Raw genomic sequence first — 20,326 nt, forward strand, 5'->3', positions numbered from 1 at the left:
ACCCGTAGGCTCGCTGCACTGTGTAACCTCCAAGCAACTCCAGGGATTTCAGAGCGGCACCTGTCTGTGATAAGCCAGAATTTGGGCCTTTGTGTGGTTTGTATGGTGCTGCCCTCTCAATTAGGGAGAGGAGGGAAAATCTTTCAGTTAGAGGAGAGGATGGCACAGAATGGAATGGTGTGAATCAGACTTCCTCCAGGGATAATTTTGAAGCAGGTGTCTGCCGTGTAATACATATAAATTTATAGAATTCCAGAATCTTTTGTGTCTGATCTTGTGATCTGAACAAGTGACTTGAAAACAATCTAAGATTCCAAAACTAAACCCATGAGATGATTAAACTTGGATATTTTTACCTTTGCAGTGACTACTGCCTAGCTCTATGCTATGTGGTTACTGCACGATGTGGCATCAGGAGACAGCATCCCATCTTTTGTCCTGAATGCAGCTGCCCTGCATGGCTTTAAAATGTCTTGCCTGGATTTGGGGTAGATTTTTGTTGCTTGTTTTAGTATGGATCTTCTTCCACACTTGGATTTATTGAGGAGAAGCTAGATAGAGAGTGGGTATATTGACATAGCTGGTCATTCTGGAGAGCAACCACTGCCCTTTTGCCTGCTACTCCATCAAGCATCCCTGAGGCCAGATGGAGAAAACCAAAGGTGGAAACTTGCTGGGTCCTGGTTTGTAGCTGGAGGAGCACACATGAAGGTGGTCTCTGACACTCTCAAACATCATCCCCTTTGCTGTCTTTTGAATGAAAATGCTAATAGTGCTTAAAGGAGAAAATGAGTTCATATTTAAATAAAATTCCCCCTTCCTTTCAGTATTTTATGGATTCAATGGGTTGTAGTGAGCTATGTTCTGTAAATGCCTCCACATGCTGAATGATCTCATTTTCCATGTGGGAGTACAGAATAAACTTCAGAACACAAAAGATTACAAGGAAAGGTGGCATTAATTATACAAAATTACCATCAGAAGGCAGATTATTATACAGAACATTCTTCTTGACATTGTGAAACAGTTTTTAATTTAATATTAAGTTTAATCTGACAACACTCAAAAATAACCACAAATCTCTGCAGTTTAATTTCTGACAAGGGAATATCCTTAAAGTTAGTTATTAAAGCATACTAATGTTTTTTGGGGAAAGGATTTAAAGTCTAAGGTCTAGTGAATAATAATAATGAAGGGCTTAATTGAAATCAGTAATTTTTAGTCATAACATAGCTCAGTAAGAAAAGGTGAAATGGAATAATACCTGGATTCTTCTCAGTCCCAAGTATCTACTAGCTGTGAAGTAGTTCATATTTTGGACATGTGAATGCAAACATAAAAGTTTGAAAAAGACAGGTTGACATTTAGTTGGTACAGTGTTTAAAAAGAAAGAAGAAAAATTAATATAGAAAATAAGAGAAATCAAAACTTAATGTCGATAGCAGACACCAATTTCTCAGAGGCTGTGGTTGCAAAACACATGCAGTAAATCAAGCACTGATGGGGTAAGGCTCGTGTTTTGCAATTATCACTGACTTTTGAGATGTACAAGCCCTTACAGGGTTCCTTTTTTTATCACAAATCAATGCCAGGGAAATACTGGCTTATTTTAAAAGGAAAAAAAAATAAATAAAAACAATCCAAGAACTACACTTAGAGAGTTATTAAAGTGGGATGGAAACTTTCATATGGTCATGATTATTTTTGCGTATGTCTGGAGGCTGCCACTAAGAGCACAGCTTGTGGTGCTGGCAGGCAGGAGATTCCCCCCTGCAGCTGGTTGTTGGCCCAAGCCAGCCGTGGGAGGAGGCAGGGAGATGGGGAGCTGAAATGGAGAGGTGGCAAAGGCAGCTGGACCCTGGTATTAGGAGTCTGAGGAGCTGTGATGAATGTGGGGGAGAGAAAAAAATCCTGATCGGGATGGTTTGTGATCAGAACAACTTGGGGGAATTACTGTAGTCCAAGATGTGAAAGATGCCAGCAGACGAACCATGCAGAGAAGTGCTTACCCCCAATATCCCACTGTGTGCCTCCTCAGCTTCTCCTCTCCCTCCCCATTTTTGTCTGTGGTGCTTTTCAGTCACATTTTGTTGTTGGGAGAGGGGTTGATTTCAGTGAGATGGGGCATGTTCTCAAAACATATTAAAAAACGTTCTTACTGCTGAGGCATCAGGCTGTGAAATCACTTGGCAGTGGTGTTTTTATTTCATCTGACCCTGGGGAATCTGAAGGAGACCACAAATGCATTTTTAATGATCAGCTGCAATTTTATTTTTAAGTAATGAATTGTAACTGATCGGAGCTTCATTTGGGGTAGAAAACAACTCAACAATATGAAGTCATTCTGAAGTGCAGGGCTAGGTGAAAATATCCATGTTCGACATAGGAAAACAGAATCAAAGTGTTGAGTTTTCATGGGTGAGACGTGTCTACAATCTGCTCTACAAAGTACACGGACTCGAGGGATTGTTGCTAAGCTTGTTTTCAATACGGTACTCTGGGAAGACCTTATGTCAGCATCATATCTTGTCCTTACAGCAGTGCTTTAAGTGCTCAGGCTGCTGGCTGATAATGGAAGATAGCTTCCCTATTGCTTGCCTGTACCTTTTTATCTGCTTAGGGGTTAATATCACCTTTGTTTAAATAATCTCTGGGCAAGATAAACTCTCAGAGGCCTGCGTGCAGGGTATTGTCATTTTCCTGTTAAACATTAATGAGAGCTGGGCATGTATTTTCAATTTTAATTTCTTGAAAATTGACTTTGTGATTGCAAGAAGGAAGCAATGTGATAAACATTGTGCTTCCTCTGTGGTGACTTCCTTAGCACATCTTTCTTTGCTGGCGGCTACCAAAGGCTTCAGCTACTTCAAAAGGCCTTAAAGCAAGTAACTAAATTAGTTGGACTGCCCTAAGTGCTTAGCTGCTGGGGGTCTTTCTCCCTGAACAGTCACACTGGCTGCAATGCAGAGTAAGGGAAGGACAAGACAGGTGGCAAATCCTACTCACTGTGGTTTTAAAGGCAGCATCCTCATTGGCTTCAAGGAGCCCTGGGTTAAAAAGCAGGAAGCATGTCTTGTGTAGCTGAGGGAGCTGTCTCTGCATGTGCCAGCTCTGGAGAAGGTCTTTGGAAGGGTCACCAAAAAATGCTGTTGGGAAGCTGTGATGTGTTTTAGCTTGGTTTCCTAAGAAACGCTCTTATGTTATTAAGTGCTCAGTTTCCTTTAATACTTTTGGATGTTATCAAGCTTAACCAGATTAATTCAAGGTCCCAGGGATAACCATATCCTGAATGTCCGAAGAAGTCCTTAATGATTGAAAGGAGCAAGACAAGAACAAATGCCCCAGTAAGAGAAACATGATGTTGTGAGCTGAAGTTGCCTGCTGCCTTGGCCAGATACCTGTCTTAGCTGCTTCCTCAAGCATATTGGTGTGCATCTGAGTGTATGTGGATGGATACCCACAGGTTGGTGGGAACACAGCACCTGGATCTCTGCATTTTGGACAGGGTTTCCCTTGTCATGATGGCAGGAGATGCTGCAATCTAATTCTTTCTCTTTTGCTGTGTTGCCAGGCATAGTAATAATCATCACCGATGCCATAAATATTTATGGAAAAAAATTTCATCCCCTCTTCCACTTTCAGTGATAGTGTTTATCCTCATTGTTTCACTGCTCACTGTCAAATCACCCGTTTGATTCATTTTTCATCATATATACTCACCACTCTGTGCTTGTGGGCTACTCTAATATTGCATATATTCAGGTTATTGGGAGAGGAATTATTGTGTTATTTTTGGAGGAGTGCTTTTTACTGTATATTGTGCACATTGTTAATACAGTGTTTCTATATTACTTTGGGATGGTATGTTATTATCGTCAAATGTGCTTTTTCTGTGTTGGTTCCACAGCAGCAATGCTTTTTTGATATTTTAGAAAAGGTTTCACTGGTTAGTGTTTTTTTTTGTTTGTTTGTTTTTTCCCCTAAGGAAATCTTTATGAAGATATTTTCAGTAGTTGTGCTTTACATATTATTCATACATTTATACATATTTTATACAGCCCAAATATGTTAAAATAAAATTAAGGGTCAAGCAGGAGCCCTCAGATCTAATTAATGTGTTCCAGTAAGTGCCCTTAAACCCTCTGTGCAGTGGGAACGGGGCACAGAAAACCTCTCCTGATACTTATTTCCACTTATTGCTTCAATATTTAATTATCACGGCTTAGTTGCTGTAATTCTCAGTGAGTTTTTGAAAGCCTTAATTTGAAACTAATTGGACTAATGCACCGACCATTAATTACGCAGGCCTGCAGATGGAGGAACGGTGGGAAGCCAGTCTTTGTGGAGACATTGCAGGTCAGGGCCGAAGCTGAATTGTGGCTGAGTAAAGTCAGGCAAATCTCTCCACCTTCCTATGAACCCCTTTGCTGGCATCTGCAACAGGGGAAGTGGTGGGTGCCATGACAGCCTCGGTGCTGGGCTTGGCGCTTGTCCTGCCTGAGGTAGGCCTCAGTGGTGGTGCTCAGTCATGTTCTCTGTAATGTGAGCCATGGTGGCAAGATGGGTTTATGTATGTGTGTATGTGTGTATATATATATATATATATATATCAATGTTATGTTAAGATACATGTACGTATGTTTTCCAAGCTTTAAATAAGCGTTATTGGACATTTTTAATTTTAATGTAAATTTGAAATGGGAAGACAATCACGTTGCATTTGGAACATCAGCTTTTTTACCCGGTGCCCTTTCCTGATAGGTTTTACATGTGGGGGTGATCTGTGGGGGAGGCCTTATTTCTTGCAGGAGCAGGGTACTTTTTCTTGGAGTAGTGAAGATACTGCTGGTTGGAGAAGTTTGTCTTCAAGAAGTTAATCAGCTCATGAAATTGCAGTGAAGCATTACAGACTCTTGAATTTTGCATTCTCTCTGCTGGGCAGCTGGACATTATGGTAAATTTTCAATAAATGTGTCATATTGAAAATTGAGAACTTGCCAGCTTGGTTACAGTGAGGAAGTTTACTCGTGCTCCGTCATTCGTGCAGTTTTGTGCAAGCATTTCCTATGCAGTCTCAAAGAGCATTATATTAAGAGCATACACTTGAGTCTCTTTGTGGGCTCAGGAAAAGATGTGAAGGTGAGGCTCAGATCTCTCACTTTTAGAAGAATAAAAAGTAAAATCATGATTTTTTAAAAATGTTTTCCAAAATAATGCTGTTTTTTTTTGTTTGGTTGGTTGTTTTTTTTTTTTCTTTCCCCTACATAGTTGTTTCTCACATGTGGTGTTAGTCTGAAGTCTTACTCTTTAGTGAGCAGTCAGAGGTCATTTGTCAATGTGGGATTTGTGGGCATGGGAGGTGCTGCTGCAGCATGGTATGCAACTCCCACCTGGCTCCCCGTTCCTCCCCTCTTCCCTGGGGCATTGCTGGAGAGCAAAACGTTTTCCCCACCTCAAGAAGGAACAGAGGAAGCAGAACTGTCTCCAGAAATAAGTACGAGAGCAAGGGTGGCTATTGTAATTTTTCTTGCAGGAGCTGGAGGCTGAAGGACTTGAGTCTTCAAGAAGAAGAAACAGCAAGATTGTTTATTTGCAGTAAAATCAGTTATTGAATCTTCATGCATCAGCTGCTCCAATTGCTAAGTAGCAATTGAGGATACTCCTAAGTGAGGTGTCTGGTAGTTTATTATCTGTAGTTAATATAATATAAATTACTGACTAAGAAGGCTGTGTTTCATGTGATTAAGAGCACAGAAACAAAAGAGTGCTTTTCCTGGCACGTGCTACGTTCTAGTGGCAAAAAAAAAAAAAAAAAAAGAACCTAGGTCTGATTTCAATTTAACTTAGCTTAATTTCTTATGCTTTAGTTGTTCACAAAAAAAAAAAAAAATTTTTTTTTACACGTTGCCAGAGCCAAGTTCATTTTTCAATACTCTTGTGTACCTTGTGACCTTGATTTCAAACTTTTTTTTGTTTTTATAAACCATCTTTCCATCAGAAAAAGATACATTTTCAAAAGCTGTTCTTCTTTGACCGTTGGGATAACTTTGCTGTGGTGCTGAACTGTTTCTGCCAGCAAAAGACCTCTAAGTTCAATAAGTAGCATCAGCTTTTATGCAAGTGAGAGCAGTATTTCATCCCTTCTTTATTTTCATTTTTCTCTATGCTATAAGGCTGCTGTCTGCAGCTCTTTACTACTCATACTGCAAGAGTCATCACCATAATTAGTAGTGAAAATTCAAAAAAGAGGAAATCGACCTTTCGTGAGTTTCAGAGAATTTTCATCTGCAGCTCCGGACCCAAATCCAAAATCAACTGTATTAACTGGATCCTATTTTACCAACACTGAGAGGGATTTGGGATAGCAGCTCTTGTTTGGGCATGTCTTGGCCTGAAAGTTCATGGCAAACTATAATTGAGTTCAGGGAAGAAAGGAAGAAAGATCAAAGGGCTGATTTGTAGGAGCAATTACAGAGCTGAGGTAGGGAGTGATAAGAGGCTTGTGATTACTATGTGTGTGTCAGGCATAAACAGGGGAAGGGGGAGCCATTTAGGACAGAGGAAGAAAAACTGCCAGCAGTGTAAGCTGTGAGATTGTCACTTACTGGCCAAAAATTGTAACTGCTGGTGACATACCAGCTGTATTAAATGGCAGGAGATTAAATAGGCAGTTGGGACTCACTCTTCTAGAGCTTATGGGATTCTTTAATTTCTTAGATTCTTTAATTCAAATTTAGTGGCAACTAGGGAGTTGCTTAAGTGTGTCATCCAACTTCATGTTAATATGGGTAATTAAGTTCCGTGCAGTAATCCAATAATCAAATCCCATACTTGTGAATAAATTAGAGAAGTAGATTTGTCCTGTGACCTTTGGATCTCTGTAGGTCACTTCCAAGATGAATGCAGAAAGTTGGTGAGGACAGGAAATTTTTCTGTATGCTTGGATAGTCATTGGAAAACGTTACATCCCTGAAGGAAGGGGTAAAAAGCAATGGAAGACAGTTGAGATGTAGTATATATTTGCATATGCTTTAGAAGACACCAGATTGGAGTTTATATAGATAGAATGGTTGGCATGCTATGTGGCAAGATTGTTGTAATGGTTAATTACTCTCACTGAGGAAAATCTGGGTCTTATTTCAAGGTGTAGTTTTTCTGTTTTCAGGATCATGTATTATCTACCTTCTTCAGAATCATTTTTATTGGTCATGGGGTTAGATAGGAATGACCAAGGACTACCGTACTGATACCAGAAAGTAACATACTGATATGCATTTGTTGGCAAGTGTTCAAGGAAGTGACACCACCAGCAAGTATCAGGCCAGATCAGGTAGGTAGCACCATTCATTTTCGGGGCTGGTCTGGAGCACTAACTTCCCAATGTGTGCTCTGGCTAGGGTGACAGAAATGTGTGTGTTCGTGCCTGATATGGGCTGAATTTGTGACTGCGGAGTCCTGGCTTCTGCTAGGACTGCTTGTCCTCAGTAGTGCTACTATCTGTGATGCTGTCTAGATTATGATGCTCTATAATCTTTTATAATTTTTTCTTTCCTTTTATTTTTTTTAGATGACATTTAATTTAATGCTCTACATATTTTTTCCATGAAGCTCAGAAATTACTGTAAAAGTTCTGCCTTTGTTATAACAACGAAATAACAATGCAATGAGTCATTTCAAATACAGTTTTCATAACTTAGTGTAGGAAAGGCAGGGAGAAACTTTAAAAGCAGGCAGTTCTATAGTTAATACTTACATATGAAGTATTAAGTATAACTATATTGATATAACTATTGATATGTGAAGTATAACTATAAGTATGTAAGTAAAAATTCAATAAATGAATATTCTTAAATATATACTAACTACTTTTGCATTTAATATATCTGTAGAGTTCCTTGGCTTTATTTGCACATCCTCAACTCTGTTTTTGTTTAATCATCAGCAAAACCATCTTTTTTATTGGTACATACAGATGCAAATAAAATTCTTTTTTCAGTGAACAGTGTCACAGTGTAAGTAATGAAAAGCGAATGTTAGGTTGTTATTAATAACAGACAGTTTACCTTCAGAATCTCCATAAATTTGTTCAGAGAAGGTGTTTATTAAACAATTTCAAATACATATTTAGAAATCTGTTCTCAATTAGCATGCAGGCAGAAAGTCAATTTATGACTGAATTATTTGTGATAAGTATTTCAATCACATATATAACTTCATATAAGTTTATATAACTTCAGGTGTAAATACTCAGTTAAATCTCTTGTGAATTTCTTTAAAATATTTTTATCTTTTTCTCTGTCCTCTTTTTTTTCCTCTTTTTTTCTTTCATTTTTTCCTTTTTTCTTTTTTTTTTCTTTCCTTTTTTTTTTTTTAATTTAATTTGTTCTGTTTCTGTGTAAGAGAAACCCGTCTCTGGGTATTGTTGAAAATAGCGGAAAATATGAAGTCATTTATCACAACATTAGTGAGAAAGTAATCTCAACTGTAAGCAAAAAAACATAAAGAAGGAAACATCAGTCTTCTCGTAACTCCTCTATGACAGCTTGTTCAGACACAATTAAGTTAGACAGTATATGGGATGGGAAGACTTTAAAAGTACTCTTTATGGAACAAACACCAAAAGTTCTAAACATTGGTATGATTTTGCTCATGCCTTTTGCTATTCTCTCATCTAAAAGACCTGAGTAGGGTCATTTGCCACTTTTTAGTAGCAGTTATTTCCTAACTTGTCCAGTTGCATCTGGGGAGTTGTGATTCTGTGAGGGATGTGGAAATAACGGGGGTTAAGTTATGCTTAGGCTGAAGTAGCGGCAGCACTGCTGAAAGCAGAATGGTGTGACAGGCACCATTGCTCCAGGAGCCTGAACCTGTCTGCCTGCTGTCTTCTGCTTGCAGGCTCATACATGCCTTAAGGTTTTATTTACCAAGAAGGATCTCCAGTTAGAGCATATATCAAATCAGCCATGAGGATTCATATTTCCTTCCACCCCTTGCTTCTTTGAATTAGGTTTAAAAATAAAATACAACAAGCAGAACACTTCCTTCTCTGTTGTTTTTTGTGATGGTGAGCATCACTCCACCCATCTGTCTGCTTTCCTTCCACATGCACTTCCCTGAAATGAATCCTCCATTGTTTTCCTTAATTAATGACATTCTTCCCAGGCTCAGGTCAGAGTTTATTTGTTGTTGTTGTTGTTTTTTTTTTTTTTTTTTTAGTTAGTTGGGTTTTTTTTGAGCATGTGACTTTTTCAATATTGTGGCAAAATCCTGTCATTTTTATACCAAGAGACTTACCTATTATACTCCTGTTGGATTTGCATCATCTACTTTGCCACTGAGACCATAACCTGCACAAAAATTTAAATGGCAGGCAAAAGTACCTTTTTCTAAATTACTTTCTCCTTCCTTGCCATCCACTTCAATGCCTTTTATCAGTTTTGTAGATCATGCTATCATCACTAAGGGCTTTTTTTTTGTGTGTTTATTTCCCCCCCCCCCCTTTTTTTTTCCTAAGTAGTAAGATGTTTTAAAAGAAAGTCAATGGTATATTACCTTTCAAAGGCTTTATTGCCTCACGGGCCATTTATTTAAAAGGCACGCAAAATGCTGCTCTTCTTATGCAAGGAGATGAAAAAATGAAGGTAGATGATTGTGTAAATGAGGGAAAAGAGCTATGGGTGTTTGGTCCCTTTTGTTCAAACGTGGTTTTCTCAGCAGGAGTGACCTGATAACAGGTAGCACCCTGCATTTCGTCAGCAGCAAGGCAGAGTGGGGAGCCAAGGGCTTCTTGCTCAGCAGAGCATGGTGCTGGGCTCTTGTTGGCCTCAGCTGAGAAACTGCTAGAGACAAGATTAAAAGAAAAAATAAATTAAAAAAAAAAAAAAGTCAACAGGGAAACATTAGGGATAACAAAATTCCAGTATGATTAGTTTTTATATAACCTTGTTGTTGCACATTCTTCATTGCTGGCAGGATGAAGAGAGGGGGCTCATGATCCAGCTGTAAAATCTGGATGAATTTGTTTGGTGTGGTTTTGTTCCCCCATCTTTTCTGTGTTGATAATCAAAACAATGAGATCAGCAATGTCCATTCATCTTGGTAGGGCATTCAAAAAGCATCCCAAGTGTGATTAAAAATAAAATAAAGAGAAATGTTCACTTGCGTAAGGAACAGGGTTGGTGGTACACAGTGCCCCGAGCTGAGTTTACAGTGAGGGGAACCTGTTGACAAGGGAAAAATTAGGGAGAGGTTCCATTCCAGGTCAGTATGGGGAACACAATCCAGAGGCTAGGATTTGTCTGAAGATTGATCCTACCTCTGGAAAGTCAGCGTAGAAGGACACACTGAGAGATGGAAAACAACTGGAAGAAAAATAAAAATTATGTCAAAATGTGATGTTGGATTTATCCATACTTGATCTCTAATATGATTAACCAGCTTCTTAAAGCTCTTAATTCCTATATAATACAGTTTTTAGTGATTATTTACTCTAAGTTATTATGCCTTAAGACTATTTTTTCTGGAAGCTTGAGAGGCTGCACACAGCCTTTCAAGTTGCAGGGCTGGATTAAGCAGGACCCCAACTGTACCAACCACTCCAACACAAAATCAGAGCAAACCAAACCTCGCAGAGTGAATTGAAAATTAAATTGCAAATGGGAGACATTTTCTAGGGGTAAAACATTAGACAGGGTACCCTCAGTCTGCAGCAGCAGAGCTCCAAAACATAGGAATTTCCCTAAAATGGTAACAGTTTAGGATTTATTTATTTTATTGGTTTTGTTTTGCTTTGCTAGTTTTTCTCTTTATGGCAATATTCCTAACACATAAGAAGAATCTGCACAATAAGGAAGTGGATCTAATTCTTTTGTGTAAACCTCCCTAAAACACAGAGGATAGTGGCTTTGTTTGGTTTGAAAGTGTAATTGCTAAGGTCTGTGTTTTCACCTGCTCTTTAGGTAAGTTTGTATTTGGTGCATTTTTCATGTCTTGCTTTAATTACTTCTCGGTTTAGTCCATCCTTTATCAACGGTACGCTGAAATTTAGAGCTACTCTAAAATTAGATACAGACACAATGTGAGAGGGATTTCAAACAAGAAGTAAAAGACTCTTCCCTGATACTTGATGTTGTAAGAAAAGCTGAGCAAATCTGTAGCTTAGTCATTACAGTTACCATGTTTGCATAAACGTGAACAAAATAAATGAGCCACTTTTTTTTTTTTTTTTTTTAATCTTGATTTTCTGAAGTAAGAAGATAGGCGTTAATTCTTGTGTGACTTGTTTTATGTCCCCTGTCTTGAAGTGCTGAGGCTGTAGCCTAGGGGTTACTTTGATCTTTTTGAGAAAGGAAAAAAAAAATCTTTTTATTTTTATTTTATTTTATTTTATTTTATTTTATTTTATTTTATTTTATTTTATTTTATTTTATTTTATTTTATTTTATTTTATTTTATTTTATTTTATTTTATTTTATTTTTGAATGGAAAGAGAGTTTAGGCTTCACATTTGAGGAATAGTTTGTGTAACTTTTTTATTGTTTCACTGAAGTATAGCATGGTCTCAAACCTAACTGCTAATTTTGAGGCTATTCAGTATTCAAAGAGCAGTGTTTTTGTTCTTTCCTCAACTATTTTAAATGTGGAGTGAGAGCTGAGTGTAAGTTGATGGTTTTGGTGTGGGCTTTCTCATTCTTCGTGTTTTGGTGTAACGATGTAGTTGTGAGGAAGGAGGCACAACCACTGCTTCTTTGCTCCCTGTTTAACTTAGAGTTGCTCAATTTGAGAGTACCTAATGCTGAGAAAAGCTGTAAACTGGCTTTTTGTTAAGCATAATGAATTAACAAATAGCTGGAGTCTGTAAAAGGAGAGAAAACACCATACTGGTGCAGTTTGCTCAATATTGTGAAGCTTCATCAGTTCAGCCCAGCACGTAACTACAGCATCTCTGAAATATGTGAAAGCTTATCACGAACTTTTTGGAGATCTGGCTTACGAGGAAAATACTTTTTTTTTTTTTTAATTTTTTTTTGGACAGAAATAGTGGCTAGGAGGCCATGGGCATGGAAAGCAAAGGCTTCACCAGCAACCTCAGTGGCTACACAGTGAGCTGTGCAACCGTGCTAAAATGTGGCAATAAAAATGGGGTAATAAAATCCCGTTTGGCTCACTCTGTTGCAACCCTGTTCTGCTCAGTGGGGTCTCCAGGCTACAGAAGCCTGTTGTGTTACAGCTGGCTGGCTGGAGACATCTGAAAAATCTGATAAATATTTGTGAGACCATTGGATATGTTTCTAAAATAGCGCCTCCAAAAGTTTTGGCATGGAGAGCTTCCAAGATGAAAAGAGATGTACATTAATAAAAGACGTATGTTAATATATTAACATAATTTTATGATTGCATGTTCTGTTTCTGGAGATGCTTACACCTATGTACTGATAAATTGAGTGGAGTTTTTGATTTCAGATATTTCACTGACTCATTTAGAAACAGTGCAAACAACACTGTAATCAATTCTTGGTATCTGATGGATGGTTGCCAAACCTATCATGTTTTTAAAATTGTTTGCAATTAGATGGATCTAATGGAAAGTGCATGGTACAACACAAACTTTAAATAATAATAATAATTTGTAGTCTTGACAAGTGCATTTTCCTTCATGAAAAGCTACCTTTCCCTGCTCCATCCACCCCAGTTTCCATCTGCTTGTGGATGTGTGGGAGAGCTGAGGGATGGCTCTGGAGCATTTGTCTCCTCAGGAGGAGAAGAAGGCTGCAGCCTCAGTGGTAATTGTCTTCTGATGTGAAAGGAAAGCATGTTGTTGCCAAGATCATTGAGCCATGAAGATAACTGAGTTATTTGACATCACTTCTGAGACTGTTTTTCAAATATCTCTTGCAATAATTTCCTAATTTCTGTGAAAAAGGACTTTTTTTCATGCTTGTAAACTCTTTGCTGCTTTTATTTTAGAATGTGAATACTTTAAATCTCAGTTTTAGTCATCCTATGAGTATATACAATGAAATATATGTTTTGATTTTAATATACTTCAGCAGAATCATTCAGCATATGCAATAAAATAAAATTGCAAATTTCTTTGCAAGTTTACCATGTGACCACATATTTAAGGTATTATTTTCCTGAAGAAAACATTTATTGCTTTGCTACTCTACTGTGATATTTTAAGAATGCGGATTTAAGATATGATTTGTTGTGTAGCTACTTCTTAAAAAAGAAAACGATAGAGGTGAATAGCCATCCTCTGACATTCTTGGAGCTCCTGAGTGGCAGCTGAGTGCATGAACATCCCTGTTCAAGTTCCTGAGTGATGTGTAAGCTTAAAGATAGTATTGATGATTAGGAGAGGTTTGACTTTCACTGTAAGAGTTTATACATTCAGCAGCATAAATGCACTTTCCTATAGTCTTTAATTACCTCAGGCTAAACCTGTTTTCTATTCCCATTGTAAAAAATAAAAAATAAAAGAAGAGATCAATAATCTGAATAAATGTTATTTTTTGGAGCATAGCACAGAGGATTATGGAATACTCATAGAAATAATAAAATATTTTGAGTAGAAAGTTCTGAAGAAAACAGTCTTGGATGGAGACCTTGATTTCTGGCATGCTCTGCACTATACTGGCAGTCCTTGCACTCATGCCCAGTATCCCATAAAATACACACCCTCCAATTTCAAGGTAAATAATAGGAAATAGTGCTGTAGCATTTTTCATGTTGGAGATTGCAGTTCAGGTTAGAATCCTCTTGTGTTAGCATTTTTACAGAGAGGGATGATCCATGTTATGATATAACATGTCTGACATTGTAAGAGAAAAGATGTACACAAAGTCAGATGCAGAAATGAGAACTAAATTGGGGGGGGGGGATTAAGAATGCAACATCATATTATTAAAAAAAAAAAAAAAAAAAACGAACTTTGTTATTTTCCTTTGAGCTTTTTTTTTTTATTTATTTGCTTTTTTTTTTTCCAGTTTGAGGTCAAACTCATGATGTTTCCTCATAAAATGAAGACAGGCTTTTTGTCTTAGACAGCAAACCACAGCCTATTGCCCAGAAATAGGGATGCTCTTGTGTTGTTTTGTTTTTGCTAGCTCAAAGCAATTTTAAATGCAATCAGATTTCACAAACTCAACAAAACAGGGAACAGGTTCTCCATTGCTCTCTGCCGCATTTGTGTCGCCCCTGTGGATGCAGATGTTGCCAACTGAAGAGAATTTTGGCTGTTAATACTCACAAATGAGGAAATTACTTGATGACAGTGAAGCACACTTATACCTGTCGCAATAGTTTGTAAATGGCTCTTTAATAATTTGTTCACAGTGACAGTGCTAGAAGTATGTTGATCTACAATGTGACATGTTTTGGGATGGCAGGGGATTTTTTTTTTTTTTTTTTCAGTAATGGGCCAAGCTTCTTGAGGACTTTAGGGGACAGCCACTGGAAAACCACTTGGTGCTGATTGGAGTCCTGTAGCAGTCTCTGCAGTGTACTTCTGTTTTGAGGCCTGAGCTGCTGAACTTTTGCTTACTAGTCTGGCTCCAGAGGATGTCTGAACTTCATTGTATTAGCACACACATTTCTAAAGCCTTGTTTTGCTAAAGATTTTTTTTTTTTTAAAAAAAAAAGCATTTATCAAATTTTTCTCTGCCCTCCTTGTAATTCTCAGTTTATAACCCCCTGTGGAGACTGCAAGTTTTGGAACTTGTGATCTAGTAAAATCTTTGGATGTGACATTGTGAGGTAGCTGGCTAAAGTTTTCCAATGCAGCTTTCCAACAAGCTGTTTATCAGCTTGAACTTGAATAAAAGCTTTTGTAGGAAGGAACGTTAAACACAGTTTTCAGCTGCTAAATAGTCAACCTTGGTATTAAGTCTTGGCATAGAAATTTTAATAAGAAGTAAATTTAGTAAATCCATTTAATCCCTGGCTCATATATTATTGCTTTTTATTTTAATTATTTATGTAGAATACAGAATGAGCTCTGGATCTTTAGAATATTGGCTGTGTGTCCTGCTGCCTTGAAGAAGTGAAAGTAAATTAGTCTGCTTTTCTGGTCAGACGTTTGCTATGAAACTGAGTACAATTTCTTCTGATTTCAGATCTTGACAGCTTTTCATCAAGCACCTAAAAACTCCTTACAAACATATGTATTCACTCCTGTCACTCCCCTTGTCTCTCCTTTGGGTTTGAACTGGAGTTCTTTGGGGTCTGTGTGCTGTCTGTTGTTAAATCTGTTCCCATTTCTTTGACCCATTCACCTACAGGATGTTGAATTTCTGTACGTTGCTGTATGTTGCCGAGTCTGAAGGCACATTGCAGTGACTCTGAGGGCTGATTCATGGTGGCGTCAGTCAGCCTGGAGTGGACGCACACCGTGTCAAAGGATGTTGATGCAACATCTGCCTGTTTGTCAGAAGGGTGGCAACCTTCAAGTTGGAGAGGAGCAATATTCCTTGCTGGATGAGCCTGACTCAGAGAATTAAACTTCGCATCCACAAGCACAGCTTAAACTAGGTGAACACACAGCATGTCACAGCAGTGTATGTGCTCAGCATGTGCAAGGAGCTTGGCAGCTCTTGCTGATTGTCTGACCCAAGCAGCAGGTGATATATTCTTGAAACCAAGGCTATGGTTTGTTTACGAGCTTGCCAAAATAGAAACCCAATGAGAAGTAGCATGACTTTGCCATCAAAGCTTAGGAAGTGTGGTATTCAACCGATACCCTCTTGATTTCATTCCTCCATGTATTTATTTCTTATTTTCTTCATGCTATGGTGTTTAGTTGGACTAACATTTTCAAACATATAATAGCTGAGATCTGTACTTTTTAATCTTAAAAAAAAATGTAGGATGGTTTAAGTAGGCTTTTGAGAAATTGGTGTTGGGTCGGAGCTGAGAGGGAAAAATAATCAGTTTATAAATTGGCAGAGGAAGACTGCAGAATCTATGAGTAGTGATTGCATCGAGTTTATCTCTGAGTTAGAGTTGGTGCAACAGCTGTTGTTTAGGAAAGTATGCAATCCTGGATTTTCTTTTTTTGTCTCTCTCTGTTGGTGTTCTTGTGTTGCCATGTTTTATATCATCAGTATTTTGCAGCTTAGCCTTCCCTTCCTCGTAATGTTGTTTATATACAATTTGGGGTGGATTTTTGTGATTTCTGGAGAACTCTGGTATCCTTCTGAGTATAAAGATGCAGGCAGATGTGATTGCTGGCTCACAGAGCAGTTAGTCTTGCTGCATGTCCATTTAGAAAATAAACCAAGCTTATAAATTTGTGAGAGAGATCCTTGTTAGCTAGTGCAGCAGCTGTCAAGTAGTGATTTAAAATCTATTGCTCTGGCTTTCCAAAGCAATGTCCTAGACAGCTTTGTACCCTCTTTAAATGTGTTCACACCCCCCAGCTAGGCACACACCTGCTCAGTGGCTTGTTCTTTGTTTGCTTGTTTATATAAGTGGTTCCTTATCTTTACACTCTGAGAAATTCTTCTACTGTATTTTCCAGTGTAGCTTTGTCTTATCTAAAACAGCAGTAGACAGATATGATCACCTTATCCATCTCAGTAAATTTGGTTTCTAAAGTGGCAGCAAGGATGACTTGCACATTAATGAGTGTTGTGGGAATACACAATTTGCATTGTCAGTGACACAGGGGTTGTTCTGATGCTGCTAACCATGTGTGTTTGAAAAGGAATGAGCAGCCAGTCCATATCTTTTTTTTTTTTCTTTTTTCTTTTTTCTTTTTTTCTTTTTTCTTTTCCAAGCAATACTGGATCATAAGACTAGCATTACCAACTAAAACTTTAGCTCCCAGGTCCTTATCTGCCTTGGATTTTTTGGATAAACTAGTGAGCATCTGTGAAAGGTCAAGTACTCTTTGTGGTAGATCACCAAACAAAATTGTAAACCACCATAATCTGTCTTCGTTTAGGACAATTTTTTGGTCAAACTGAGGGAGTTTGACCCATATGACTAAGCTACTCTGACAAGGGGAACTTTGCCTCTGATACAAGGCTTTTTCTTTGTTTCTTTCTCTTTACTTTTTATTTTTTCCCCATGGATTGATCCAGCTGAAATATCCAAAAAATATGTGTGTTGATCTCAACAAAGCTGAAATGCATTCACAGTGTTTCTGTTACATGAAATAGGAGGTTTTATTCACTACACCCAGCAGAAGCAAATAAGGATCAAAAAGTATCTTCCAATTTTATCAGCCTAGACTTTTCAGCACAGGTTGGTGGGAAATTGAACACCACTGAGAGCACACCTTTGGCAATTCTTTAAATTACTTTTATGTAAAGAAGAGGAAGGGAATTACGGTAGGATTTATATACTGACCTGTCTGATTATATTTGCACTTGTGTAACCTCAGGGCTCTTTGTAGTATTCTGGAGCTGAAATTTTTGAATGATATTTGTGACATGTGAGTAAGGTTTGAACACTTACATTCTTCTTCTGTTGATTCAAAATCATAGGCTATGATGAAAACTGGCAATTAACTCTGTCACCTTGGTGTCAGATGTAGGATTCTCTCAGACCTGTCTCCAAGATGGGAGGTGATTCACGTTTTGTTTGTCTTTCTAGTCACTAGAAATAAGGGCATATGTTGTGTTTTTTTTTGTTGGTGGTGGTTGTTTACACTGAGGTAGGTGGCAATAGTAGAAATAATACTGCATGATCTACTTTGATATAGGTACACCCTGTGTGAACTTTGGAAGCTGTGTAAGCAAGCAAATTATATTGGCTTTGAAGATCCAGCTACTCATATGACTGTATTGTGTTTTCATCCTTGCTTTTTCAGGCTTGTGAACATTCTTAAAACACGCTGAAGATTCCCCCCCCCCCCCCCCCATTTCCTTGCTTCAACTCACTTATAGATCCTTTTCACCTCAGATAGAGTCTAACTGATAGCTACTAGGTAGTGTTCAGAAGCAACTTCTGAATAAAAGCACTAGTAAGCTCTTAAAAATTTGGACTAGAGGCTTCAAGCCTGTTTCATCATTGCATGGAGTCATATATGAACAGGGAGCTTGTAGCTGAACAAGGGACAAGAAACCTTTTGGTCTTCACAAAAATAAAATGATCATGTGGAAGTTCTCACCATCTCCTTTTCTTTTGTAAGTCCTTTTTCTTAGACACCTTAGACACCTGTCTTCACCTTTTACTATTTTCCCCACTGATTTTCTCATCAGTGTTTCTGTTTTCATGTGGTGCAGCCAAAGATCAGGTACTGCTTTTTTATTTGTAGTTTTGGACATTATCTTTGTTGTCTGCCTACATTCATACATAAAGGTCCTGATAGTCTAAATTATCAGATTTACTGGAAGAATATATATCTATATCATTTAAAAAACAGATTTATTTAAACTCACTATTTTGGGGGCTCCCGCTGTGACACAGTAAGTGTCACAATCTTCACGGTGTAGAAATAAATTGCTTGATATAAAATAAGGAGCTTTTTTCCTCAGGTTAAAGTAACACGTGGTGATGGTTAGCAGAAGAGCACAAGGTAATAATACACAGAACACTTTGGCCAGCAGCCAGACCCCCACCCAGCCACTGGCTCCTTTTCCCTCCTCAACAGGACAGGGGAGGAAACCCAAAGGAAAGGCTCACGTGTTGACAGAAGGACAGGGAGGTCGCTCGCCACTTGCCATCATGGGTGAAGCAGACCTGGCTTGGGGAAGATTAATCCAATTAATTGCAGACTAACAGATTTTGTCTCATGAGGAAAAAGAACACCTTCCCCCTGCCCCCCCATCACTCCCTTCTTCCCTAGCTCAGCTTCACTCCTTCATCCCAGCTCCTCAATGTCCTCCCCAGTCCCAGTCTGCTGCTCCTTCCTCACTATACTTCTCCCCTGCTCCAATGCGGCTCCCTCCCATGGGCTGCAGTGCAGAATTTTTATTTATTTGTGTGTTCACATGTGCTTGCATTGGGTTTTATAATTCAATTTCTTTGTATTAGAACCTGAAATCAACAATGGACAAGATAGCAGATGAATCCGTTCAATAGCTGGAAGTTGCACTATTGTCAGCAGAACAGCAACAATTTGAATGTAGCAGAGATGCCTTTTTCTACCTGTTTTGAATTATAAATATGTCAGTGCCATTAGACTTTGTGCTTGGTTTTGCTTTGCTTTGTTCTTTCAATATTTCTCACAAAATAAAAATGGAAATGTAACCAAACAATTTGCTCAATGTCAATCATCTCAATTTAAAGTTAAATAAAATATTTACCCTAGAAATGTTTTACCTGTGAATATTTGCATATAACAAAAACAATCACATCTGAAATTGGCTTGGTTCCTTTAATTGTTTTTTCACCAAAAATTATGTTGGGCATGCTGTTTGCTTTTCCGAATGAAAGTTAGATCAGCCTAGTAGCATTACACCATTGGGCAGGTATTTGCAGGAGGTGTTGTTCTGTTGATGGAAGTGGCGAACACAACCTTCATGCCCACCAACAGTACAAATTATGCTTACAGAATGAAGCACTCTTTCTGTGATACGTTCACTGGCATTGCTTCAGGAGGTGGAAATGAGAACCGTCTGTTGGTTTTGTCTTGGTGAATTTGTGCTGGAGGAAGCTGGGTGCTGCTGGGCATCTCAGGGCTGGTGATTATGGCACGGTTATGATATATGCCAGTGCTCAGGGAATAACCTTCCTTCCATGGCACCTTCAAAAGTAGGGTTCCCCATAATCATCCATCAAACCACTTGCATTTCTCCATGAAACCTTTTTCTGCTTGGCTTCTGGAGCAGAACTGATGCAAAGTTCAGTGTTGCCTCCTGCACAGGGTTCCTACAGTTTGCTTCTGCTTTCCTGCCTGTCTGCAGCTGTGGTTGTCTCTTATGTTATCTATCCCCAGGTTAAAAAGTATTTGGAGCATACACCATCTCTTTGCTAGGGCTTCCCCCTTCAGCTTCTCAGCATCTGAGGCTTTGTTCTGTTTCTTCTCTCTGGTAGGAAATTTCCTTGGATATCGTGACTTTGAGAACTGCTTTTTTACAGCATTTTGTTTTGAAAACATACCACTTAGTAACTGCTCTTAAATGAGAACAATGTCAGTCTATTATATCATTATTTACAATGAATTATGGTACAAACAAGGAATGTATGTAGGGTACACATTTGCACAAAATGGTCCTCCTTAGGGTCGGTCGTGTGTGTAACACAGGTGAAGCTGTTCTGGGTAAACCATGAAACTAAAGTTTTGGTTTGTGAATGTAACTAACAGACAGGAATGCAAATGTTTGGTAGGCAAAACAAAAGACAAAATTAATAACAGCTGCAGTTTGGCAATAAAGAG

General features: G+C 38.3%; 1 protein-coding gene across 3 annotated transcripts in view; it reads left to right on the plus strand.

The window, feature by feature from the left end:
- Nucleotides 1-20,326, plus strand: part of LOC311431002 (putative acyl-CoA dehydrogenase 6) — a 92,335-nt gene that overhangs the window by 30,952 nt on the left and 41,057 nt on the right. Inside the window, exons 1-2 of one of the 3 annotated variants that reach the window (XM_084508059.1) lie at nucleotides 10,861-10,958; nucleotides 17,490-17,570. The exons of 1 other annotated variant lie outside the window; for it this stretch is intronic. In XM_084508059.1, the coding sequence (XP_084364185.1) occupies nucleotides 17,564-17,570 (7 nt within the window). In that variant the 5' untranslated portion in view covers nucleotides 10,861-10,958; nucleotides 17,490-17,563. Of the gene's footprint in view, nucleotides 1-10,826; nucleotides 10,959-17,489; nucleotides 17,571-20,326 lie in introns of those variants that run through there. One more of the 3 variants, XM_084508058.1, reaches the window with a different exon arrangement.

The sequence above is a fragment of the Aythya ferina genome (assembly GCF_964211825.1).
Source record: "Aythya ferina genome assembly, chromosome: 2".
Classification (NCBI taxonomy): domain Eukaryota; kingdom Metazoa; phylum Chordata; class Aves; order Anseriformes; family Anatidae; genus Aythya; species Aythya ferina.